Here is a 26,832-nt window from a genome sequence, read left to right as displayed (position 1 = left end):
TGTGAAAATGCTCTTGAAGCACGTACAATAATCCAGTGTTGTACTACACTTAATTCTTTGCACTGTGAGTTATAATTGTTTAACACTGCACATTCTTCTTAATTGAATCATGCCAGTTTCAGCCACCAGTTTCAACCGCCACTTTGCACTCCACACTCAACTGCCACTTTGCACTCCACACTCACTCCACACTTAATCCTTTGCACTCTAAATTCCAATTTCTTAACACTGCACAACACTGTAAATTCCCATGTGGTTAGTGGTGAGGTATTGCAGTTTATTCACTGTTTATTCATAAGAATCGAGCACATGCAGCATCCATTACGATGGACGTCTTCCCTGAATGGAGGTTAGGCAGTAACTGGGGACAGGGTTGCCAGATCTGAACTCGGCCATATTACCAAACTCCTCAGTTTTCATTACCAAATTTAACTTTTCATTACCTAATTCTTAAAGGAAGCATTTATTCATCATTAATTATATATACAGTGGAAATAATCACTCACCTTATACCTAATCAGCAGCATTTTTATTTTTGTGCTATGTATGCTATCAGATTAATCAAAGAAAGCAGACAGTCCACCTTCTCCATTCTCTATATCTTTATACATGTGAAAAATCTGTTTGGTAATGGATCATGCTGATTCACAAAAAAACAAACTTTTCAGTACCAAATTAGCCCACATTTGGTAAAGAAAAATACCAAATGGCGACCGTGTCTGGGGAGGGGGGAAGGGGGAGGAAGGAAGGGATGAAGGGGCCATGATGCAAACAGCTGTTCGGCATCGCATGGCAGTTACAAATTATGAGTGGGGAAAAAATCGGATTTTGGAGGGATTTTTTTTTTTCTTTTTTCGGCCGTTTTTGGGTTCCGAAGGTCCAGGCCCACAATTTCCGGAAAGTGGGCATCCGGAAAGTACAGGGATTACTGTAGATAGATAGATTCTTACTGGTGCTATCTCCTGGGTAGCACAACAGACTTATGAATTACCGTAATATGAAAGAACTGGCTTAAATATCAGTCATGATTAATACTGTATGTGCAAACTGGGAGTAAGTAAATGATGTAAGAATATGGAGAAATCAAACACGATTGTTACATTTAATGGAGCACAAGGAAAAGAACTGTAAATTTATTAATTACAATAAAATAAATTTACTTGCAAGGGAACTTTTTCATTCATTCCTTGCCAGACGCCATGTATCCCAAATGGGGTGGTCAAGGGCTTAGAGTTAATTGTTTTACAGGGAGGGGCACTAATCCTCCACCAACCCCACTCGACACGTAGGGATGCCAACAGCATCTGGTGTTCCCAGGCGGTCACCCATCCAAGTACTAACCAGACCCAACGTTGCTTAGGGAACTTAAGCAAGTAAATTCAGAATGTCAAGCGAAGTAAATTCACTCACTTACATTCCTCGATCACACTAGCTAATAATCTTAAGCCTAGGAAACTTGGAAAGAAAATACTGGTCAGTGGAGAAAATGGAGTCGTGGCTGCGAATAGACTAGGCAACTCTGCTACTCAAGGTGCTGCAATTCGCGCTGCCGATCACAAACTCGGTGGGGAGATGTGAGGGCTGTAGAACTGCTAGAGACTGTAGCTGCTGAAATGGGGTCTTGCTTCTCTGCACTTCACGAAGTCCTCTTCCTGTGGCAGCTCTATGCCAACTAACTAATGTTCTCATGCCAGCCACATAGCGAATACATGATCACCGGAAGTAGGCATAGCCAAACTTAACAGCTAGAGAGGCATGGTGGAGGAAGGATAATTACACAAAAAGTATCGTTCAGTGAAACATACTGTCTATACATAAAGACAGTCACTCATGATACATGATGAATATTATGAAAAACTCTGTTTCAATTCTGAGTGCAGACGCAAGTGGTTAACTGACAGAACAAAGTTCTATGCGGTTTCAGTATTGTTCAAGAGTTCCCATAATATTATACAATGTCACGAATTGCCATAATATGATCTTTTGAATTCGTGATGTTCCCATAATAATATACAATGTCACGAATTGCCATAATATGATATTTTGAATTCATGGCATTACACCCCATCAAAATGAAATTTTTCATAGAAAAATTTTACCCCCTGGGGATAGGGGGGGTTTTCAAGAATACTCCCCCAGTATCCCTGCTTGTCGTAAAAGGCGACTAAAAGGGTTGGCGGAGGGTTAGTGCCCCTCCCCGGAAAACAACTAACTAAAAAAACAAACAATAAGCCTCGGACAAGGACTGACCAAACGATGATGACCAAGGACCGGACAAAGGACATGGTTATCGGAACGTGGAATGTAAGGGGAGCGAATGATGAGGTGAAAGAGAGAGAGATTGTCCAGGTGCTTGAGGGTGCGAAAGTGGATGTATGTGGATAACTGAAACAAAATGGAGAGGAGAAAGTGTGAGAGAATGGGAGTATGGATGGGGTATATGTGCAGGAGTAGGTGAGAATGAGAGGGCAAAGGAAGGAGTATGTATAGTTGTGAGTAAAAGATGGAAGAAGAGCATAAGACAGTATGGATCATTTGGGTCAAGGATTGTGTGGGTGAAGTTGAAAGTTGGAATACAAATGTGGGCGATTGTGTGTGTGTATGCGCCAACGCAAGATCGTGCTAGAAGAGTGAGAGAAGAGTTCTGGACAAATGTAGAAGTGTGCATGGAAAAGTTTGGAAGGAATGAGAGAGTGTTTTTGATCGGTGATATGAATGGTAAAGTTGGGAATGTGAAGGTGGATGGAATAGTTGTTGAGTGGGGTGTCCCTGCTGAAATAGATGAGAATGGGAGTGCGTTAGTGGACATTTGTGCTGGGAGAGGGTTGGTGATAGCCAATACCCTCTTCTGGCATAAAATGATCCACAGGTATACATGGCGAGTGATGAGAAGGGTGGGTGGTGAACTGAATGAAAGGAAGGCAATGATTGATTATGTGTGTGTGGATGAAAGGATGAGAAGATGTGTAATGGATGCAAGAGCTAATAGAGGTTGGGGGAGTGGACTTTCTGACCACTACTTGGTGGTGGCCAGAATTAGAATTCAAGTAAGATGGAGGAATAGAAGAAGGGAAAGACGAGAGGAAGGAGTAGTTGCAAGGAGAGTGGAAAGGTTACAAGAGGATGAGAAAAAGGCAGAGTATAAGAGAGAAGTGGAGGAATGATTGGGCAAATATGAATTGGAGCAGATGGGGGACGTGGAAGGTGTGTGTAGGATATTTACAGAAGAAATATGTGTAGCATGTGATGTGGTGTGTGGAAGGAAGAGAAGATGGAGGGGGGTGCAAGGAACAGCATGGTGGACTGAAGAGGTGACAGGCTGTGGCACAAAAGAAGAAAGCATACAATGAATGGATGAGAAATAGGGGCGTGGAAGAAGTTGAGAGGCGGAAGAGAGAGTTATATGTAGAAAGAAAGAGAGAGGTGAAAAGATTAGTAAGAGAGCGTAAGATGAGAGTGGATGAGGAATTTGGAAGGAATTTGAGTGTAAAGTGGAGGGACTGTAAAAAAATGTTCTGGAAAGAGGTGAAAAGAGTAAGACAGGGTGGAAGTGAAGTTAGCAGAAGAGTGAAAGATAAAAATGGTAGATTACTAGTGGAGAAGGGAGAAAAAGTGAGCAGATGGAGAGAACACTTTAATGAATTGTTGAACATAGAGGATGGAAGTAATGCGAGTATAAGTGGCTGGGGAATGGCTAGGAGGAGGAGGGAGGTGAGAAGACAGGAAGAAATCAGTAGGATAGAAGTCGTGGAAGCAATGAAGGAAGTTAAATCGGGGAAAGTTCCAGGAATTGATGGAGTGTGTGGTGAAATGCTGAAGCATGGGGGAGAGATAGTAGTAGAATGGATGTGGAAGATGTGCAGATTGGCTTGGGAGGAAGGTAGAGTCCCGGAGGATTGGAAGTCAGGTATAATTATTCCCTTGTACAAAGGAAAAGGGGAAAAAGAAGTGTGTGGTAATCATAGGGGCATTTGTCTTCTTAGGATAATAGGAGAAGTGTATGGTAGGATACTTATTGACAGAGTTAGAGAAAGAACAGAGAAATTAGTTGGAGAAGAACAGGGAGGCTTTAGGAAGGGAAGAGGTTGTGTAGATCAGATATTCATTCTTAGATCTTTAGTGGAAAAGTTTCTAGAGAAGGGAAAGAAGTTGTATGCGGCTTTCATGGATTTGGAGAAAGCATATGACAGGGTGGATAGACAAGGATTGTGGAAAGTGTTAAGAATATATGGAGTAGATGGGAAGTTGTTGAATGCTGTGAAGAGTATGTACGATGGTGCGAAGGCTGCAGTGCGTGTGGATGGTGAACTAAGTGAATTTTTCTCTTTGAAAGTTGGTTTGAAACAGGGATGTGTCATGTCTCCATGGTTGTTCAATCTTTACATGGATGGGGTAATAAAAGAGGTACAAGGTAGGGTAGTGGATGTTGATGTTGGAGTGGCCCTGGTGAGAGAGGATAGTGTTTGGAAACTCCCTGTACTGTTGTTTGCAGATGATACTGTGTTGTTGAATGAAGACGAAGGGAAGCTGCAAGGCTTGGTGGATGAGTTTGGGAGAGTGTGTAAGAAACGGAATCTAAAGGTGAATGTAGGGAAGAGTAAAGTGATGGTCTTTGAGAGAGGTGAGGTCAGTGAATGTACAGCTAGGTTGGATGGTGAGGAATTGGAAATTATGAGTACGTTTAAGTACTTGGGTAGTGTGATGAGTAAGGATGGAGGTTTGGAGGGTGAAGTGCATGAAAGGGTACAGCAGGGAAGAAAGGGTGCTGGTTCTTTGAAAGCAGTGATAAGAAACAGGGAAGTGAGCATGGAAGTGAAAAAGTTTCTACATGACAGTATTGTGATACCAACTCTAACGTATGGAAGTGAAGCTTGGACTTTGTTGAAAGGACACAAGTCAAGAGTGAGAGCAGTGGAAATGAGTTATTTAAGAGGAGCCTGTGGAGTCACATGAAGAGACAGGCTGACGAATGAGGATATAAAAGAGTGTTGTGGTGTGGATGTGGATGTGATAGGAAGCGTTATGAGGAACACACTGAGGTGGTTGGCCATGGGGAGAGGATGGAGGGTGAAAGACTGACGAAGAGAGTGTATGTGAGTGAAGTGGAGGGGGGAAGAGGGAGGGGGAGGCCAAGGATGAGATGGAGGGATGGGGTGGAGAGGTATATGAGAGAGGGGGGTGTAAGTTGGGAGCAGGGCAGTGAAATGGCAGGGGACAGGGTGACTTGGAGGCAGTTTGTTTGTGGCCACCCCAAACGGGATTGAGGCGTCTGGAAATAGATAGATAGATAGTAATATATACTGTACATCCTAACTCAGTCACACTGTGGTGTGTGTACTATCCTGCTACAGGAGAAGAACACTGTCATCAGTGAGCATAAAACCTTGTATTTACATTAATGGAAGCAAGCTTAAGGGAAGAAAGCTCCATGACGACAGTGAAAAACCCTGTACTTAGGTCAAACTGAGCGAAAGTTCACTACATTTTCTTAAACAACTAACTGTTATGTAGCATGGTGTATGTAATACATGGTGTAGGTGTAACAGTTGTACCGAAACTGTACCTACATGTAATGTGATATAATACAAATTTATAAAAATATGGAGGCGATGAGGGCAGAGGGGAGGAGGTGGCAGTGTGTGGCAGAGACGATCAGCTGACCCGCACGGCAAAACTGCTACACCTATTCCTGTACCTGCACAGCAGAACTGCTCAACCTGCCGACTGTAACTGTGAAATCAATATGGATGGAGCATCAAAAGTGTCAGTGTGACAAACAATTTGTATTATATTACAGTTACCCCCTGCCAGGTAGTCAATGCATATACTACAAGAGATATGCCCTAACTGAAAATTCAACTGACATCCAAAGCTTCGTACATTGAGGATCACCATTAATTTCTTACCGGTAGATTATTAACCAGGAAACGTGCTAGTCCTTGGATTGCCCAATTCGCTAAGGATGCTTGTAGTTCACTGGTTAAACCTATATCTCTATTAAATGGAGAACAAGGCATTCCCTGGTTAATGCATAGGCACAGTGTGTATGTAAGGGGTAAGGTCCAGAGCCTTGCCAGGTGCTTTCAAGGAAGGCAGCAGTCAGTCAGGCACCAGCTCCTTTTCTCATCTGCGAGAACATGCTTCACTTCGGCTGATTCAACCCCTGCAGCATCGACCCCTGGTACGTTATAAGGATCCCGACGGGTACCGATTAACTAACAGGGCCCTCAGTGACCCGCAGCCCATCACAGGTCGAAGGTATGAGTAGTGACCGTTAACTCAGAGGGCTCTGTGCATATGCTCCTTGTCCAAGTACTGTCCTTCGGTATTTGTTCCTACGCATTCGGACGTCATAAAAGCATACTTACCCTTATAATTCTACACTTACGACTAATATTGGTAGGTTAAGAATCCCTACACAGACTCGGGCAGGTCACATTTTAACACCCAGCATGGATGTGAACACTAATGTGGATAGCATGTATTCTCCGGGAATCCTCAGAAAGGCCCACAGTTCGAGAAGCACCACAAGGTAATTCAGACACAGCCTCGCATATCCTCTGCGGGGGTCTCGAACTTCCCCTTTAACCTATGGTACATATGTGCGTGCAGGCCCAGGACATAATGTGTCCTGTGGGACCAACGAGTGAAACGTCAGGTCTGCACGCACATTGCCACTGCCCTCTCTCTCAGATGACTCTAAGATTATGGGCGTGGATTCAGATGGCGCAGGAAGGACATGTCCCTGATTGGTGGTACGTCAACACACATTGCAGGAACGCACAGCCCTATCTATTTCCTGTCCCAATCCTGGCCAAAAAAAGTCAGCATGGATACAGCCTTGGATTTTCTTTTTGCCCTTGTGATCTCCTGATGCCAAACAATGACCCCATTCACACACTGCTTGGCGATACTTTGCAGGAATGACAAACTGCAATTGAACCTTGCCCTGGGGTGTGTGACTCACAGTACAGCCGTCTTTGTTTATGAAGGAACCTAGTTTGACCTCCCCGTGAATACTTAATCACATTACCCATTAGTTTCTTCCGCACAACAGCAAGTGTTGGGTCAAACTGTTGTTCCAGGACAACATCTTGACTACAAATCAGATCTTGTGGTGATGCAGTGGTCAGCAGGGTGACACAGTTAGGAGCCCTGACCATGGCTCCTGTTACTGCTGCCAAAGTCTAAGTAGCGACATCTACGATGCAACTATATTTGGCACCTGGTATGTTACCTATAATAAGGTCAAACAAAGGTTCTGGCATGACAGCTGCAGCAGTTGAACCAGTATAACAGGGAGGTGCTTCCTGGATATGTGCCTCAGGAAACAATCTGGCTGATCCATCAATAAGCTGAGCTTGGATCTGTCTACCTGTGTACTCCTCAGGCCGAACTAGACTCTGCCTGACAGAGCAACCTGGGGAACCATAGTCTCTCAGGACATTTAGAGGAACACCTCCCTTCCCTGGCTGAACAAGAAGGCACTGTTACATGTGGGAGGCCCTGTGCAGGAAGCAGCCAGCCATTGATAAGGCTGCATAGTGCACAACTCTGTGAATGTGATGCCTTGAGGACTAGATGCCTGAGGGGTAGTACTTACCATCTGGGGAGTTGGAATGTTGGCTACCTTTGGAGGAGGGCTCACTGTCTGAGGAGGACTAGTTGCTTGTGAGGGAGGACCTGTGCTGTTAGGGACAGCACCATTGTGCTCTTGTTGGGGAATGAAGGCTGCATTTGCCTGGTGCCTCCAAAACGCTGGTGCTGATGCTGTAAAAGATTGTCCTGAATGTTGACTGTGTGGCTGATTCTGCTGCTGGTTAGGGTACTTTTTGTACCTCTTTCAGGCAGGTTGCTGAACATACTGCCCTTGGTCCATTTTCTGCAGTTTGTCTGAACTGTGGCCATTATTCTGAAAATGGCCTTGATGCTGGGGTTCACTTTGAGATCACTTCCCAAACTTGGCAGTTCAGTGAACTCTCACGTTTGGTGAGTACAGTAATAGGTGCGAAAAAAACCTCGCCAAACTGGAATTCGCCAAAATATGAACAGAATAACTAATTGGAAAAAAATAAATTGTTTCTGGGCATACATGACTGGACTGATTTTCCACCTATATTATAACATTACCAGGTGTAAATCATTTAATAAACACACATAACATGATTCAGTTTAAAGTGTACTTGTTGAATTTCTTCCCAACTCTGTACTCACGTTTTGGACCTTTCTTCACATCTGGGCGATTTGGTGGTCTGCCATGGTCACCCATTGCACCATTCTGTGTTTCATCAGCCGTTATGTGTTCTCATGTCCTCAGCACAGGTAGGAATAACAATATAACAGACAAAATACTTGACACGTGATGGTGGTTGGCAGACAAGTGTACCGCACATGACAGTGGCTGGCAGAGAAGTGTTAACAAAGATGTCTCGAAAGTCGAAACTTCAAGAGGTTCAAGAAGACGAGACTTGAATTGCACAATACAAACTAAATTTTTTTAAAAATTCAGATTAAGAAAAAAATTGTTGAAATTAATTGGCATAAAATTATAGAATACAGTTACAGTACATTTTTATTATAAAGAACTCGCCAAATGTGAGATGTCTGTTGCCAAATTAGAGTGTTGTGCACAATCCCATCTCATCGCCAAAAGTGAATTCACCAAATAAAAACACGCCAAATGTGAAAGTTCACTGTATCTTTCCTGTTCCAGGGCTGTTGCTTACGAGTTTGGTACCCATACGTGGTGAAGAATGCGTCAGCCTTTTCCACTATTTTGCTGGCATCCTTTACTTGACAAATCTTTAACTTAGCAATGAGCTCAGTGGGCCACGACTTTTCTAACTGCGTACGCTGCATAAGGTAAATTATCCCCTCTCGCGTGCTAGGGGTCCTGTCTTTCTCTATTCTCTCGTCTAAGTAAGCAATGAGACAGTCGAGGAACTGGGCAGCAGTCTTCTTTTCTTGGAGATGTGCCCTCTTGAACTGACTCATGGTGTTGTCAGCCATGAGACCATATGCTTTGATGGGTGAAGCTTTCATCATCTCATAGGTGAGATTGTCTCCACGAATTCTGTGGAGAATATTGAGGGAAGGGCCCTCAAACAAGCTGAGAAATTGAAGCTGCTTAGCTACCTCGTCCTGCTGGTACAGTTGCGCCATGTCCTTGAAACGAGCTATGAACGGCTTGATTCACACGTCTTCCATGTATGAAGGAAGCTTGAGGTGCGGGGTTGCTAGAACAGGTGCTGGGAGAGCGCTCGTGGAGCTCAGGTGCACCAGATGTGCCTGAAGCCAAGGAGTCTCGCTTGAACTTTTAACATCTTAAGCTCGTGTTTCTCACATTCCTTGTGCTCAGCATGCTTGTGTTCACATTCTCCCTCACGTTCCTTATGCTGAATTTTACGCTCTTCACGGACATCACTCACAATTCTGTTCATAATTGTACTGCAAGAGCGCATAGTCTTTAATTTCCTGGGGATTGGTAAGCCCTATATCCTTGGCTTCCTTTTTGTATGAACTATTAGCCATGGTGCTAACTCAAACTGAGATCGAGCGAACTAAAGACTGACGTACTGACTGCTGTTTCACGGTCGAATGCTAGTAATAAAAAATTTAAGAATATAGGCACAGGCTGGTGGTGACCAGTTCTATCTTGTTAAACTGGTAAGGAAAAAGAAATAAAAAATTGCAACTGGCTGGGAAAACTTTTACATAACTTGGTGGCACTGTGAACCGTGGGCTGAGCAGCTGCGGGGTCCACGAACGAAACCTCCTCATATTTCCCTGCACCTCGTTATGGGAAGGTCCCTGGTCCGACGCTGGTGAGGCTCAGTCTTCCAACATGGTGCGCCGCTTTCCTGCACCCCCCTGGGGGTAGGGGGGTTTCAAGAATACTCCCCCAGTATCCCTGCTTGTCGTATGAGGCGACTAAAAGGGTTGGTGGTGGGTTAGTGCCCCACCCCGTAAAAAGAACTAACTAAAAAAGCAAATAAAGCGCCTCGGACCCGGACGGACCATACGTTGACGACTAAGGAACGGACAAAGGACATTCTGAGAGTAGGAACGTGGAATGTGAGAGGAGTGAATGATGAAGTGAAAGAGAGAGAGATTGTCCAGGTGCTTGAGGATGCAAAAGTGGATATATGTGGATTGACTGAAACTAAATGGAAAGGTGAAAGGATGAGAGAATGGGAATACGGTGTAGGTATATGTGCGGGAGTCAGTGAGAATGAGAGGGCAAGAGAGGGAGTATGTCTGATGATCAGCAAGAAGTGGAAGGAGAATATAAGAGAGTATGGAACAGTGGGTGCAAGGATTGTATGGGTGAGGATGAAAGTAGGTATACAAGCATGGGCGATTGTATGTGTGTATGCTCCAACAGAGGATCAAGTGGCAAGAGTGAAAGATGAGTTTTGGGCGAGAGTAGAAGCATGTATGGACAAGTTTGAGAGGAGCGAGAGAGTGCTGTTGATTGGAGACATGAATGGCAAAGTCGGGAATGTACGAGTGGATGGAGTGGTTGGTCAGTGGGGTGTGCCAGCGGAAGTAGATGGGAATGGTAGTGCTTTGGTGGACATCTGTGCTGGTAAGGGGTTGGCAATAGCCAACACCTACTTTCGTCCATAAGATGATCCACCGGTATACATGGAGAGTAATGAGGAGGATGGATGGTGAACTTGTTGAACGAAAGGCAATGATAGACTACGGTGTGTGGATGAGCGAATGAGAAGACAAGTGTTGGATGCAAGGGTGTGGAGAGGGTGGGGGAATGGAGTCTCGGACCATCACTTAGTGATGGCCAAGGTAGAGCTGCAAAGAAAGTGGTTGAGGAGGCGAAGGGGAAGACAGGAGGAAGCAGCTCCTGTGAGAAGAGTGGAGAAATTGCAAGATAGTGAGAAGAGGACAGAGTATAAGAGCATAGTGGAAGAAAGACTGGGAAGGTATGAGCTAGAGCAGATGGAAGGGGTGGAAGACGTATGTAAGATATTCACGGAAGAGATAAGCGCAGCGTGTGAGGCGGTTTGTGGAGTGAGGAGGAGATGCAAGGGTGTGCAAGGAACAGCATGGTGGAATGATGAGGTGAAACGAGCTGTGGAACAAAAGAAGAAGGCATATGGTGAATGGTTGGCGAGTAGAGGTAGGGGAGAAGATGAGAGAGAGAAGAGAGAGGTATATGTGAGCAGGAGAAGGGAGGTTAAGAGACTGGTGAAGGAGAGAGTAAGAAGAAAGTGGATGAAGAGTTTGGGAGGAATCTGAGTGTGAAATGGAGGGAGAGTAAGAAATTGTTTTGGAAGGAGGTAAAGAAAGTAAGGCAGTGTGAAAGGGGAAATAGTAGGGGAGTGAAAGATAGGAATAATAGATTGTTGGTGGAGAAGAGAGAGAAATTGAGGAGATGGAAGGAGCACTTTGAGGATTTGTTGAATGTAGAGAGTGAGAGCAGTGTGAGTATAAGTGGTTGGGGAATGGCTGGGAGAAGAAGAGATGAGAGGAGGGAGGAAGAGATCAGTAGGTCAGAAGTAGTGGAAGCGATGAAGAAGATTAAGCTGGGAAAGGCCCCAGGAATTGATGGAGTGTGTGGTGAAATGCTTAGGTATGGGGGTGAGATTGTTGTGGAGTGGATATGGAAGTTGTGTAGATTGGCTTGGGAAGAGGGAAGGGTTCCAGAGGACTGGAAATCAGGTATAATTGTTCCTCTGTACAAAGGAAAAGGAGAGAGAAGTATGTGGTAACCATAGGGTATTTGCCTTCTTAGTGTGACTGGTAAAATATATGGTAGAATACTCATTGATAGGGTTAGGCATATGACAGAGGAGCTAGTTGGAGAAGAACAAGGGGATTTAGGAAGGGAAAAGGGTGTGTAGATCAGATATTTGTTCTAAGATGTTTAGTGGAAAAGTATCTAGAGAAGGGAAGGAAAGTGTACGCTGCCTTCATGGACTTGGAGAAAGCTTATGACAGAATAGATAGGAAAGGTATGTGGAAGGTATTAAGAATATATGGAGTGGAGGGGAAATTGTTGAGTGCTGTGAAGAGTATGTACGAGGGAGCTAGAGCTACGGTGCGAGTGGATGGTGAGCTGAGTGAGTTCTTTGATCTCAATGTGGGACTGAAACAGGGGTGTGTAATGTCTCCATGGCTGTTTAATATATATATGGATGGGGTCGTAAAGGAGGTACAAGGTAGGGCAGTGGATGTGGGGGTGGCCCTAATGAATGAGGGTGAGATTTGGAAGCTTCTGGTGTTGCTGTTTGCTGATGATACAGTATTGTTGAGTGAAGATGAATGGGAGTTGCAAGGTTTGGTGAATGAATTTGGGACAGTGTGTAGGAGGAGGAAGCTGAAAGTTAATGTAAACAAAAGTAAAGTTATGGTGTTTGAGAGGAATGAAGTCACAGAGTGTGCAGTGAGGTTGGATGGTGAGGATATGGAGAATGTGAGTGCATTCAAGTACTTGGGTAGTGTGATGAGTAAGGATGGAACTTTGGGGGATGAAGTACGTGAAAGGGTACAGCAGGGAAGGAAGGCTGTTGGCACACTGAAAGCAGTGATGAGAAATATTGAGGTGAGTATGGAAGTTAAGAAGTCACTGCATGATGGTATTGTGATCCCTACCCTGACGTATGGAAGCGAGGCGTGGACCTTGCAAGAGGGGAACAAGTCAAGAGTGAGAGCAGTGGAAATGAGTTACTTGAGAGGAGCATGTGGAGTGACATGGAGGGACAGGTTGACGAATGAAGAAGTGAAGGAACGTTGTGGGGTAGATGTGGATGTGGTTGAAAAGATTAGGAGAAATACACTGAGGTGGTTTGGACATGTGGAGAGGATGGAGAATGAAAGACTGACTAAGAGGGTGTATGTAGGTGAGGTGGAGGGAGGGAGAGGGAGGGGTAGACCGAGGATGAGGTGGAGGGATGGAATTGAGAGGTATGTGAGGGAGGGGGGGGTGAGTTGGGGGGAGGGGAGTCAAATGGTGGGTGACAGAGTGACTTGGAGGCGTTTTGTCTGCGGCCACCCTTTGCGGGATTAGGGCGTCGGGCTATAGATAGATAGATAGATAGAATCAATAACCACCAGTAAGATAGTTGCCATAAACTTTAATGATTATAACTAATAACTAGCTATGAGTGAGTGAGTATATTATTTCATTAATAACTTTAATGTTAGGAGTTATTATCCTGGCAAGGTCACCAGATGTCAAAGGGGGAAATGGAAATACAGTGAGTCCTTGATAAACAAAAACCTGAAGTATGAATTTTTGACGTTACAAAAGCGTTGAATATAGGACAACTTCCACAATACGAAAATATTTCTCAATGATACGAAAAGCGATACGAAAGGAAATACAATTCAAAATGGGTGCTTGCCTGCTGTGAGGAAACGAACTAACCCCTCTCTGGTAAACAGTTTTTCGCACGCTTCTTAGTTGAGTCCATGGTTTTGGGACAATTCGCCATCAGGTCGATTCCCCGTCATTTATTTACATATCAGTTTATTTAGCAAGTATATTAGTTTTTGATTAAATGAGTTATAAAGGTGATGATGGTATATTCATTTTATAATAAGTGTAAAATACGGCATCAAATAGTTGGTATTAATGGAAAAAAATATACATAAATGTACTGTATTGAAATGTGAAAGGTGACGTACGATGCTTCAATTCATCGTTTAACATAAGGCCACATATGAGACATTGGCATTTATATAAATGCCTAAAAACCTCAAGTGAACAATTGACATACTCTAAAATTATACAAATAATCTTCATATTTCTTGTACATTCTCAACTGATCAATCAGTCTCAACAAACTGCATCCAAAAATTACAATAAAAATTACTGAGGACAGCTGTGGGAGACGCCAGATTATAATTCAAAGTTGACTACAGCAAGGCAGAAGCAAGTTAATTATTGACTGCAAGTGCAAATTATAAATAATATCCAAAGCCTATGTTCTTGAATGAACATAGACCTTGATAGTTCCCCATGAAAATAGTTATTATAGTATTAATCAATTAATATTAAGTATACTGTATTTATAGAATAACGGAGAATCGTCTTGGGTGTGAATTGTCCTGACGGGGAATCATCTATGTTTTGATGGCGAATTGACTTCTTTGCGAATTGTCCCGGAACTGAGTCCATGTTCCTCGTCATAGCTTTGCTGTACGTGAGGATATTTTCGCAGCTCTACACCCTTTCGTACTGTATAGACATGCCTCCCAAGCATCCTGCATCACCTCCAGCATCGGGGGAGCCCGCTGCAAAGAGAAAGCAGTACCATACTCTAACTCTGGAGAGGAAATTGGAAATTATAGGACGCCACGAGGAGAGACAGGGAGTCTCGGAGATTGGCCGTGCTTTAGGCCTTGCAGCTTCCACCATTGGGACTGTGACCAAGAAAAAGGAGATATACAGTACCCTCGCGTCCAGCACGGTAATATTGTCATGCATGGGTCACGTGTTGAACTAACAATAGAGCTTATGGGGAAAAATGAATTATGTCAGCAACCCTCGGAAAAGTCACCCTAAATACCTTCCATATACCTATACATATATTGGTACTGTTGAAATTATAATAAATGGTACTGTGCTATGAATGATAACTAACCTTTTAGGATAGTGTTTGTGGGCTTGCTGGGAATGGAAGGTGGTATCCAAGGCTGTAGTTAGTCCTACTGGGTCCCCGGAGGATAGCTGCTGGCGTCACTAGCGGGTAATGGCTGTTGCTCCTCCTCAACCTCCCTCATAAATCCTTCAAAATCAAACCTCCCTCATAAATCCTTCGAAATCACACTCAGAATCACTATCTTCGTCCACAGCCATGGAAGGTCCTGCTTCTGCCTGTCCTAGCCCTGTAATCCTCGGGAAGGTGCATGCTTCTCACACTGTTGCCAGAGCCCCGTCTCGTGACTGTGGAAAGTGATCGCTGTTGCTGACTTGGTAGAGAATAAGGAGAAGCAACTTTTTTATAAACTGGTACGCACGCCGATGAGAAGGGTTTCAAAACGATTGATATTTATTCTAAAATATTAATATGTATTCAGTGTCAAGTTAAATGTTCATTGCTGTAGTACGATACATTCTCTGTCAAGTCGCCTGGGTTTTGGTCACACTGTTTTCTCCATCGTATGCTCGGCAGGAATCCATCCAGATGAATTCCAAATGCCCGTGGTATCGTTGGCAATTTTACCACGTTACCATTCCGATTTACCATCGTATCCTCGGCAAACCTGGTATGAAGTGCCGTGTGATAGCCTTCGGCTGCCAGGATCTTGTCTTAAGTTTTTTATTATGATCACGTTGGCTTCATTCATGTCGTAGGCCTTGGCAATGTCAACTTTCCTCTCCCCTTTCTTCTTCCTCTCGATGCTTTCTAGCTTGGTGGCCTGAGGGAGGTGCCGACGCTTCTTGGGGTTCTCAGAAGGCTTCCTAGGCATCGTGAGCAGGGTAAAATGCAGTAACAAGGGCAGAAAATGCAGCAAGAAAAAAGCACCTTCCAGTGCAATTATGCGACTGAGTGGCTCTGTGGCGGGAGAAATGTAAACAAAACATCACATGACACCAGAAGCGTTTTTAATTGGGCGGCATCACGATCACGTCACGATAGCAGGCGGGGAAGGCTACTTGATCAGAAGTTTTTCATTGGCTATCATCATCATGGGAATGTCCAGTATGGCCGTGTTGGACCGGGGGTGATTGTGCTAGAGTGAACTCTGCGGATTTGGCCCACTTCTCGGAGCTCTGTGCGTGTTATGCTAACACACTCGTGTTGCAGTAATTAAATCGTATTAAATAATAATAATTAATTGTTCACTGTGCTGGACTCGAATCGTGCTGGACTAAGGCATGCTGGACGCGAGGGTACTGTACAAGAAAATGGCCACCTCATTCTCTACATCAACAGGTATTACTTACTTCAAAATAGTCTATCTATCTATTGCCAGACACCGTAATCCTGTAAGAGGTGGCCATTAGACTTTGAGTTATATGTTTTATGGGGAGGGGCACTAACCCTCCACCAACCCACTTGCTGACACGTAGGGAGCACGTATGGTTTGGTTATTTGGTTACCATTCAGCGTTGTAAATGGTTTCTTGGGTTATAGGAAACCATTTAGCTTGTTACTCAATGTAAAGCCACCTGTAAAGGAAAGAAAAGCAATAAGAAGTGACAGGAAAGATGGGAGAAATAGGAAGAGAGGAGGGCAGGCACAGAAAAAGAATGATACAGGCTAAGGAAAAAGTAGGCAGCACTACATCAAATGAGTGGATGATGGTCGCCATCACCTACCACTAACATTTTCATTAAATAGGAAGGGTAAATTTTGGGTGGGGGGTCTGAGGGGGTCCTGGGATGCATCCCCCTATTTCTATGTATATTTCAATGGGGAAAATCGTTCTGATATACGAAATATTGGATTATGAAAGTTATTTTTTTTTATCCCTATCCCTTTCATATATTGAAGACTCACTTAATGAATAAATTGTAAATAAATCATCAGTTGTCACAAAGGAATCGACATACAGAATCAAGTACTGTAATAAGTTTTTACTATATATGGCTTACTTCAGGGATTCTCTAAAGACAAGAATTTCATAAACTTTCTCAGCAGTACTCAGCAGAAACTAATCACTCACGAATGCTGAATTGTTAACCCGAGGTATCCCGACGACGTATGGATATGTCACCACGTTTTGTCATGGTGACACCCAACGACGTATCCAAATGTTTTGCAGTTGCGAGGTCCGTCATTTGCACACTTTTCAAGTTTCTTGGGTGATTTTTGGTAGGCTTATGTGAGAGACCTTCCTCTACCCAACCCCAGGTGGGGATAATGCCTGGCCCCACCTGACCCCCCTCCCCCCCGCATGCCATTTTCTCGGCAACTCACCTGTTAGCAGTGATCTGGCCAGTAAAGACATGTCGCACCACGTTCTCTCCAATGACAAAATTCAAGGCGAAAGTGATTCCTGAGGTGGAGGACAAAGGAAGAAATAAGTCAGAGGAAGAAACAAGCAGAAGTGATGAGGCGGTAATGTCATAAAAGAAGGTGCTTTATGTTGATGTTTTTGGTAAGTGAACAATGTTTATATCACCTATATTATTGTCTGAAAACCAGTATAATCTTGTACTACTTATAAATTCGTGCCAAATAAATAAATATCTAATCAGTTATGAATGGTTTGAAATAGCTACCCCTCCCATAGAAAACATTTTCTCTTGAGCCTGGCCTGAGAGAACACGGTAACAAGGTAAAGGTACTCTTACTTCTACCATATTTATAAACTCGACTGAGCACTTTCTCTCTGAATTTTCGGTTTCTCATAAAAATCGGAGGTTTTAGCCAAAAAAAAACTTTTCGAAAATCTGCCGGGATTGGGGGAGGGAGTCATTGGTGAAAAATCTGCCAGGACGTGGCGGATTAATACTGTTGACCTCTGAGAAAGGGTCCTTACCCTTGGCAATTGGTAACTAATACTAATAATAATAAACAGATTCTTGCTGGTGCTAACTCCTGGCTGGCACAATGGATTTATAAATTAATATCAAAGAACTGGCATAACTACCAGTTGTGATTAATATAAGAAACGTTTGTGCAAACTGAGAGTAAGCAAATTATATAAAAATATGGAGATGTCAAACACGATTGTTAGATTTAATCGAGCTCAAGGAAAAGAACTGTGAATTTATTAACAAGTGCTCGTGGGCCCTTCGGGCCCCTCGCACTTGCTCCTGCGGAGGGCTCTCGCACTTATGTGCTGTTCTAGTGTAATGTTGTCACTATTGGCTGTCAAGGCGACATAGAAGGTCCCATGATGGTCTGTTTATATGCTGTTCTAATGTAACATTGTCACTTGGATTTTTTGCAGCTAATCAATTGATTGTGTTTTTTGCAGCTTCGGGAATGGAACCCAAGTTGTCCGAACGCAATTCCGAAATACACACACAGACACACGGCTACTGCTAGGCCTATAGTATATCTTAGTGCTACCTATGGGCAAAAAAATCTACGGAAATCCTATCCCGGACTCCGGGAGTAGCGTTTTTTGGTCAAAATGTGATTGCTCATTAAATACTGTATAGTAAACGTTTTTCAATCATCATGGGACCAAGTTTTTTCACATCAGCGAATTTTTTGCGATTTCTGTGCCAGTTTTGGTGCAATTTGAATGTATAGTTTCAGCTGCTCAAAATACACACACACACACACACACACACACACACACACACACATAGCTACTGCTATAGTATATTAGATTACATCATCATCATCATCATCATCAACATCCAAACCTTCTTTCCCACCCTAGGGCAGGGTGAGGAGTAACAATGTCCAGACAGCCCAAAGTTGCCCGGTCTAATAGGCCACGCTTCCATTCACTTGTCATTGAAGCCCCCAGAATCCTAGCTCAATTGGATACGCCAAAAACATTCACCACATTCTGTAGCATCACAGCATCACATAAACGTATCCGATAGAGTCAGTCCAGACGCTGCCACATTAAAAAGGGGTGCCAAATCACTGATTATGCACTTCTTCTCACAACATTCATTCAGCCAGCTCGATCTCTTGTCAGTCCCCTAGCCTCACCGACTTCCAAACCTCTCTTCCTCACACACTTATCCACCATATCTTTCCACCTTCTCCTTGGCTTACCTCGCCTCCTCCCTCCTTTAAATTCGCTCGGATATACCTTTTTCACATTTTATTGGTATCCATTTTCTCCACATGACCATACCATCTCAGTACAATCTCTTTGATTCTGGTGTCTACATCTTTCACGAATCACATTATTTCATATCCTGTCCACCCTCTGTACTCCACGCACATACCTCAGCAGTCCCATCTCCACTGCTTTTACTCTTGACTTTTCATTTTCATGCCACACCATAGTCTCACATCCATTCGTTAAAGTTGGCACTAACACTCCTGAATGTAAAGCTCATGCAGCTGCAACACTCAAACCTCTGTTTCTTATCAAGACCTTCATTGCACCAGCTACTTTCCTTCCTTGTGTCACTCTGCTTTCCACATATTTTGCACATTTTCCTTTCTTTTCTATCACTGTACCCAGGTATTTGAACTCTCTCACTAGTTCCAGTCTCTCTCCTTTCACTGTAACATCGCACTGGGAGTCACCTTCTTTCTCAATAACGATCACTTTACTCTTTTCTACATATACTCTCAAGGCACGATGCTCACAGACATCAGCAAAACTCTGCACTAGTCTACCAAGTTCTTCTCTGGTATTTGCAAGTAGTACTGCATCATCAGCATACAACAAATTTGAGATATTCCATCCATCACCATTCATTACCAATGCCATCCCCCTCTCCATTACTTGTGTTTTTACATCTGTCATCACCTCATCCATATTTATATATTGAGGAGCCATGGGGACATCACACAACCTTATTGCACCTACACCGATCATGGACCATTCACTTAGATGCCCATTAACCCTTACACATGCTCCACTACCATCAGCAAAACTCTTGACAGCACGCAGCAGCTTACCATCTACTCTGTACATGCGCAAAATTTTCCACAATTCTTCTCTGTCCACTTTGTCGTATGCTTTCTCCAGATCCATGAATGCCTTAAACATTTTATAGTCCTTCTCACAAGCCTTCTCTGCTATCTGTCTCTCTGCAAATATTTGATCCACACATCATCTGCCACTCCTAAAGCCACCTTGTTCATCACTTAGTAGGACTTCTGATATCTCTCTTACTTTCTGTATAATAATTCTTCCATATCCCTTCCCTACCACACTCAATAAACTAATGCCATGATTATTCTTCACTAACTTCGCTCACCTTTATTTTTGTACAGGGGTACAGTCACAGCCTTTTTCCACTCTGCTGGCACAGTTTCACACATCCATGCCTTCTTACGTATCTCCAACAAGCACTTCATTCCACTCTCTTCACTACACTTAACCATCTCTCCATACACCTCATGAACCCCAGCTGCCTTCCCATTTTTCAGCCGCTTCACAGCACTCTTCACTTGTGCGAGTGTCACATTTCCTGGCACTGCATTCCTTCTCTGCACACCCCTAAAACCAGTCATGTTTACAGCCTCTCTGCTCTCTCTGTTCATATTCATCAGGCTTTCAAGATGTTCTTTCCATCTGGTCCTTACTTCATCCCCATGGGTTAATAATCTACCACCTACATCCTTCACACCATCACATATGTTTCCACTTTCACTTCTACATTGCCGGACCTCTTTCCAGAATAACTTCCTATTTTCAAAGTACAGTAGTTTGCATTCATTTTTCTTCCTAGATCATGATTTACCTCATTCTTTTTCCTCTCCACTAGTCTCTTTACATGCCTCTTGCTCTCAGTATATTCTGTTATTTCAACTGAACCCCTGTCCTGTAACCACTTGAACCACTTCTTCCTCTTCCTCGACTGCTCTCTTAACCTTACCATCCCACCATGCTGTATTTTCTTCTTTGTTGTTACTCTTGCCACACTACACACCACTTTTAGCATTTCTGACTAAGTTGTCCCTATATGCATTCCACAGGCTGTCCAGATTAATTACAAAAACAAAATTACGTTGTAAGGGAACTTAACCCCTAAAATCTGCAATTTGCTCAACCCCCCCCCCCATGCAAAAAAAAAGGGGGGGGTGTTTTTTCATGTATTGTAAATGTCAATGTGTATGGCATGTATTTCAAGAGCAAGAATTTACACACTCGAAGATGTAAGTCTCATCCAAATTGTCCTAGTAGTTTTCGCACAGCAGCGCAGCAAAGAAAATAATAGTTACCCTTCCCAGCCTGATAAGGGAGGTATGCCACAGAAAATGTCCTCATTACGATGACTCACCTGTCAAAACTCACGAAATTCAAGGTGAATTATGTTCCTAGACATGAATGAACGTTGCCTAACTAAACCTGAATGAAAAATATATCCTGGAAAAAAAAAAAAAAATCCTGGAAAAAAATTCATGCAAAAAATAGAATGATACATTCATCAATGAACTCAGTACTATGTACATGATAATATAATAAAAAAATCATGATATATCTGCAACATAAAGGTATAATGCGGCATTATATGTGCAAAAATGCTCCACTTACCCTAGGAAAATAGATACTTACAATGCTAAAGATGTAAAAAGCAGTGGAATAGAGACGTAACCCACAGAAAAAAATGGTAATGCATTTTAAATTTCCAATAATATACAATATATTGGGCTAATAACATACACACATATTACTGTACATACACTAGGTATTGCTACAATAAAAGCAAAATCTTATTTTAGATTTATAAAGTGCAGTAAAGTCGGGAAATGAATCTTCATTTGATGCGTCTCACAAAGGTGTATGGGAGTAACACAGAGGAGGAAAAGAGCAAGGTGGAGGGAGGGTGAGGAATCTCCAGAGGGAGGGAGTGTAGAGTTTGGAAATATCACCTTTATCTGCACGTTCAAGTAGGAAGGAGAAGGGATACGTCTCTTGGCAGCCAAGCCAGGGGGGTAAGGTGAGTGGAGGGGGGGGCAGGAGGGGAGTTACTGCTACAGCCAAACCTCACCTTTTTGCTCTAATGGCAGTAGGAAGGGTAGAAAGAGTAGGACACGTCACATAAGGCATTGACTGAGGGGGTAGGCACTGGGAGAGACAGGGCAGGGGCGGGCTCACCCTGCACTCTGTTGGTGGTCAAGAGCCCTCCTCCCTCCCTCTCAACTCGTACCTGGGATAGTCTTGGAGTAGGTTACATCAAGTAAGAAACAGGAAAATTTCAATGCTGTTTTTTATTGCAATTGTTCTACCGGGCTTTGTAGGCCAGGGTGTCAAAGTACGCAAACCCCCACAGGGCCATTTAGGACCTTGGAGGTTAAGCATGTAAATTCAGAATATCAAGCAAAGTAAATTCACTCACTCACGTTCCTCGATCACACTTGCTAATAATCTTAAGCCTAGAAAACATGGAAAGAAAATACTGGTCAGTGGAGAAAATGGAGTCGTGGCTGTGAATAGACTGGACAACTCTGCTACTCAAGGCGTTGCACTTCACACTGCTGATGTCCACTGTTGCCGATCACCAACTTGGTGGGGAGATGCGGGGACCGTAGAACTGCATGAGACTGTAGCCGCTAAGATGGGGTCTTTCTTCTCTGCACTTCGTGACGTCCTCTTCCTGTGGCAGCTCTACACCAGCTAACTAATGTTCTCACGCCAGCCACATAGTGAATACATGATCACCAGAAGTAGGCATAGCCAAACTTAACAGCTAGAGAGGCAGGGTGGAGGAAGGATAATTACACAAAAAGTATCGTTCAGTGAAACATACTGTCTATACATAAAGAGTCACTCATGATACATGATGAATATTATGAAAAACTCTGTTTCAATTCTGAGTGCAGACGCAAGTGGTTAACTGACAGAACAAAGTTCTATGTGGTTTCAGTATTGTTCAAGAGTTCCCATAATAATATACAATGTCACAAATTGCCATAATATGATCTTTTGAATTCATGACATTACACCCCATCAAAATGAAATTCTTCATAGAAAAATTTTACCCCCTGGGGATAGGGGGGGTTTTCAAGAATACTCCCCCAGTATCCCTGCTTGTCGTAAAAGGCGACTAAAAGGGTTGGCGGAGGGTTAGTGCCCCTCCCCGGAAAACAACTAACTAAAAAAACAAACAATAAGCCTCGGACAAGGACTGACCAAACGATGATGACCAAGGACCGGACAAAGGACATGGTTATCGGAACGTGGAATGTAAGAGGAGCGAATGATGAGGTGAAAGAGAGAGAGATTGTCCAGGTGCTTGAGGGTGCGAAAGTGGATGTACTGTATGTGGATAACTGAAACAAAATGGAGTGGAGAAAGTGTGAGAGAATGGGAGTATGGATGGGTTATATGTGCAGGAGTAGGTGAGAATGAGAGGGCAAAGGAAGGAGTATGTATAGTTGTGAGTAAAAGATGGAAGAAGAGCATAAGACAGTATGGATCATTTGGGTCAAGGATTGTGTGGGTAAAGTTGAAAGTGGAATACAAATGTGGGCGATTGTGTGTGTGTATGCGCCAATGCAAGATCGTGCAAGCAGAGTGAGAGAAGAGTTCTGGACAAATGTGGAAGTGTGCATGGAAAAGTTTGAAAGGAATGAGAGAGTGTTTTTGATCGGTGATATGAATGGTAAAGTAGGGAATGTGAAGGTAGATAGAATAGTTGGTGAGTGGGGTGTGCCTGCTGAGATAGATGAGAATGGGAGTGCGTTAGTGGACATTTGTGCTGGGAGGGGGTTGGTGATAGCCAATACTCTCTTCAGGCATAAAATGATCCACAGGTATACATGGCGAGTGATGAGAAGGGTGGGTGGTGAACTGAATGAAAGGAAGGCAATGATTGATTATGTGTGTGTGGATGAAAGGATGTGAAGATGTGTAATGGATGCAAGAGCTTATAGAGAATGGGGGAATGGACTTTCTGACCATCACTTGGTGGTGGCCAGAATTAGGATCCAAGTAAGATGGAGGAATAGAAGAAGGGAAAGACGAGAGGAAGGAGTAGTTGCAAGGAGAGTGGAAAGGTTACAAGAGGATGAGAAAAAGGCAGAGTATAAGAGAGAAGTGGAGGAACGATTGGGCAAATATGAATTGAAGCAGATGGGGGATGTGGAAGGTGTGTGCAGGATATTTACAGAAGAAATATGTGTAGCATGTGATGTGGTGTGTGGGAGGAAGAGAAAACGGGGGGGGCTGCAAGGAACAGCGTGGTGGACTGAAGAGGTGAGACAGGCTGTGGCACAAAAGAAGAAAGCATACAATGAATGGATGAGAAATAGGGGCGTGGAAGAAGTTGAGAGGCGGAAGAGAGAGTTATATGTAGAAAGAAAGAGAGAGGTGAAAAGATTAGTAAGAGAGAGTAAGAAGAGAGTGGATGAGGAATTTGGAAGGAATTTGAGTGTAAAGTGGAGGGACTGTAAGAAAATGTTCTGGAAAGAGGTCAAACTTAACGGCTAGAGAGGCAAGGTGGAGGAATGATAATTACACAAAAAATATCGCACAATGAAACGTGCTGTCTGTACATAAAGACAATCACTCACGATACCTGACGAATATTATGAAAAACTCTGTTTCACATATGAGTGCAAATGCAAGTAGTTAACTGACTGAGCAGAGTTCTGTGGAGTTTCAGTTTTGTTCAAGAGTTCCCATAATAATAGGATCTCATGAATTCGTGACAAAATCAAGGAATCACATTCATGGTTTCCTGATCCTGTGTACTGAAAAATTTGAGTTATGATGATGATGATGAAGTTAATACTTTGATGATGATATTTACCCCACTTAACAGCTTCATTACTGCAGATTCACTGGCATCAATGAAAGGTGAATGAGCTGTGTACATTTTTCAGTCCTTGCCGGAGTTCCAAGCCCAACAATCCCAGCAAGCAAGAGGTGGGAGCAGTAGTGGAGGACGAGGCAGCACGTCAGGTGGGGGTGGGGGAGGCTCTTCAGGTCGACAGTCACAGCAAGCTGCAGCACAGTCCAGCATGGTCAAGGTGTTCAGTAAATACGATGTGTTTGAAACATCATATCATTTCTACTCGGAGCGCATCGACCTTCACTTCTGTGATGACCCTGGCCGTGAGTTTTAGTTACTATTTGTCTCACAAACTTGCTTCAGTACATTTTTATGAAATGCAGGGGACTTTAGTTCTTTGTCTGAGAAGCTCTTGAGTCTGCTGGAAGAATAAGGTTGCCAGGAAAAGTCATGCTGTGCTAAATTACTGGAAATTTGTTTCATTAGTATATACAGCTGTCATTGGTTTTTCATAGATGTTTAGGATCAGACACCTGTGAATAAAGAAAATCCACCTAAAAGGGCCCCCACAGCCATAATTTAACAATATGTTTGCCTAAAATCCCTTGGTAACACCCCCAAACAACCAGATATTAGAATGTTTCTTCAAATTATATTTTCTGATAATTTGGTGTCAGACTTTTTTAATCATCCCAGAATATACTGTACCTTGAAACAGTGTATTTGAGATGGTTTACTGACCAGTGAATAAGCAAGACTGGCAAAGTCAGAACCACAAAAAAATTGGATGACTTGTGGATGCTTTGTTAAACTGTATAGTGCACATTTATGTGTGATATATGTACAATTGTTTATGTAATTCACCTTAGGGAATTGGGAAAGTGAATGATTTGACTTTTCTGTTAATAAAATTTGACCTGTTTTCCAAGCAAAAGAAAAAGGGCATCCATTGATTATATCATACCAGTAGTTCTGCAGGAATCCGTAAGCAATTCATACCATTTGAAAAGTAGTATGAAAAATTTTTTCTTGGAATATCAGCAAATATTGAAAATCATTGGAAGTCTGCTCATGTTTTGCATGATTATAATAAAAACAAGTATTGTATATGCCTGTTCACATACTGAATGATAATCTCTTTATCATCTCTTCTTCTTGTGATAGATTTATGAATCTCACAGCATTAATAACACTGTAGATGGTTATGGACTAATATTAAGGTTGATTTCACTCCTCTCACTTACTTTATTAAGCTTCTCTGGTGTATGTTTATTACATTCAGGATAAATTTTATTGTTGTTTGTTGTTGTACTGTTCATAGACTTAGATCTGATAAGAAATATCAGTGTTTTCTACAGAAGGCATTACAATAAAATTTTCCTTTGAACATGCTTCTATGAATTTTGCAGGAGGTAAGAGAGTATAATGCAGCATTAGTAGAGGAAATGGTTTCCCCCTGCATGTCATGGTGAAAACTTAGGACCATACTATCAAAACTGAGCTCAAGTTGATCCTCTACCCTTGTTAATGAACTCTGGTCTTCATCAAGCTGCCATTTGAAACAGATAGGTTTAGATTCTTAACAGGTCTCTGTTTTTTCTTGCTTAAGGTGCTTAGTTGTTCAGAGAGAAAAGGGGAGTGGATAGAGACAGTGAAAAATGTTCATTATGAGGGTGGAGGCTCATCTTCTGCTGTGTTCTCTATCTCAAAGTATCTGCCAGAGGCCTGTACATACTGGCAGCTGCAACAGATTCATAAACTTCCCATGTTAGCCTCCCTGCTTGCTTCCCAGAGCATTGTGCCAAGTCAGCTGCTTGGAGTTACCTCGTGTAATTGTACCGCACAATGCAGAATCTTGTTGACTTAGATTAGTTGGTTTTATTTTTTTAGTTTAGCAAGTCTTAGAAGTTGGCAATTGCTGATCTGTATTCCTGAAGTAATTTTTAACCCTTTATACAATAATAAAAGTTATAGTTGATTCTGTATTCTGTTCAGCTGTGGTCATAAATAATTACCTGTACTCTGGTTCCCCATGCCTCAGGCTGGCTCCTTAATCACGGCAAGTTGCAGTGGAGTAAGAGCAGCAGAGAGGGAGGGGCCAGAGAGAGAAGGGAAGGTGGGTGGGGGTACAAGTGATGGTGTGAGGGTAGAGTAGGGGAGGGGAGGGAGGGTAGGTAGGGGAGGGAGAATGAATGCAAAGTGGTGGTCACATTATTTGTCTGTTTTCTTTCATTCAGAGCATGATATAAAGGAGTTAAGATTTGGTAGATAATGCTGTATTACAGCTTGTATAGCAGTGTCAGATAACAAGCTTTAGATAGGTTTCGATATCAAGGGCTGGCTTGTGAGAGAAATATACTGATGTGACAGATGAAACATTAGTGCATAGCCATTGAGACGTTGTGAGCCCAGATTGCCAATGTGTGGAAGCCAGAGAATGAGAGGACACGGGCCCACCTCCTCCAGCACACCAGGGACAAGTGGGAGCTGTTCAGACGAAATCAGCATACCATCAACAGCACTGTTTC

General features: G+C 43.0%; 1 protein-coding gene across 1 annotated transcript in view; it reads left to right on the top strand.

Annotated features, from left to right (window-relative positions):
* Positions 1-26,832, top strand: part of LOC145400192 (bridge-like lipid transfer protein family member 3B) — a 265,439-nt gene that overhangs the window by 47,354 nt on the left and 191,253 nt on the right. Inside the window, exon 7 of the mRNA XM_080272706.1 lies at positions 24,396-24,627. Within this exon, the coding sequence (XP_080128832.1) occupies positions 24,396-24,627 (232 nt within the window). The remainder of the gene's footprint in view (positions 1-24,395; positions 24,628-26,832) is intronic.

The sequence above is a fragment of the Coenobita brevimanus genome, chromosome 51 (genome assembly GCF_032717465.1).
Source record: "Coenobita brevimanus isolate Jiangsu-jjx chromosome 51, ASM3271746v2, whole genome shotgun sequence".
Classification (NCBI taxonomy): Eukaryota; Metazoa; Arthropoda; class Malacostraca; order Decapoda; family Coenobitidae; genus Coenobita; species Coenobita brevimanus.
Note: the sequence above shows the minus strand (reverse complement) of the source record. Positions and strands in the feature narration are given on the sequence as shown.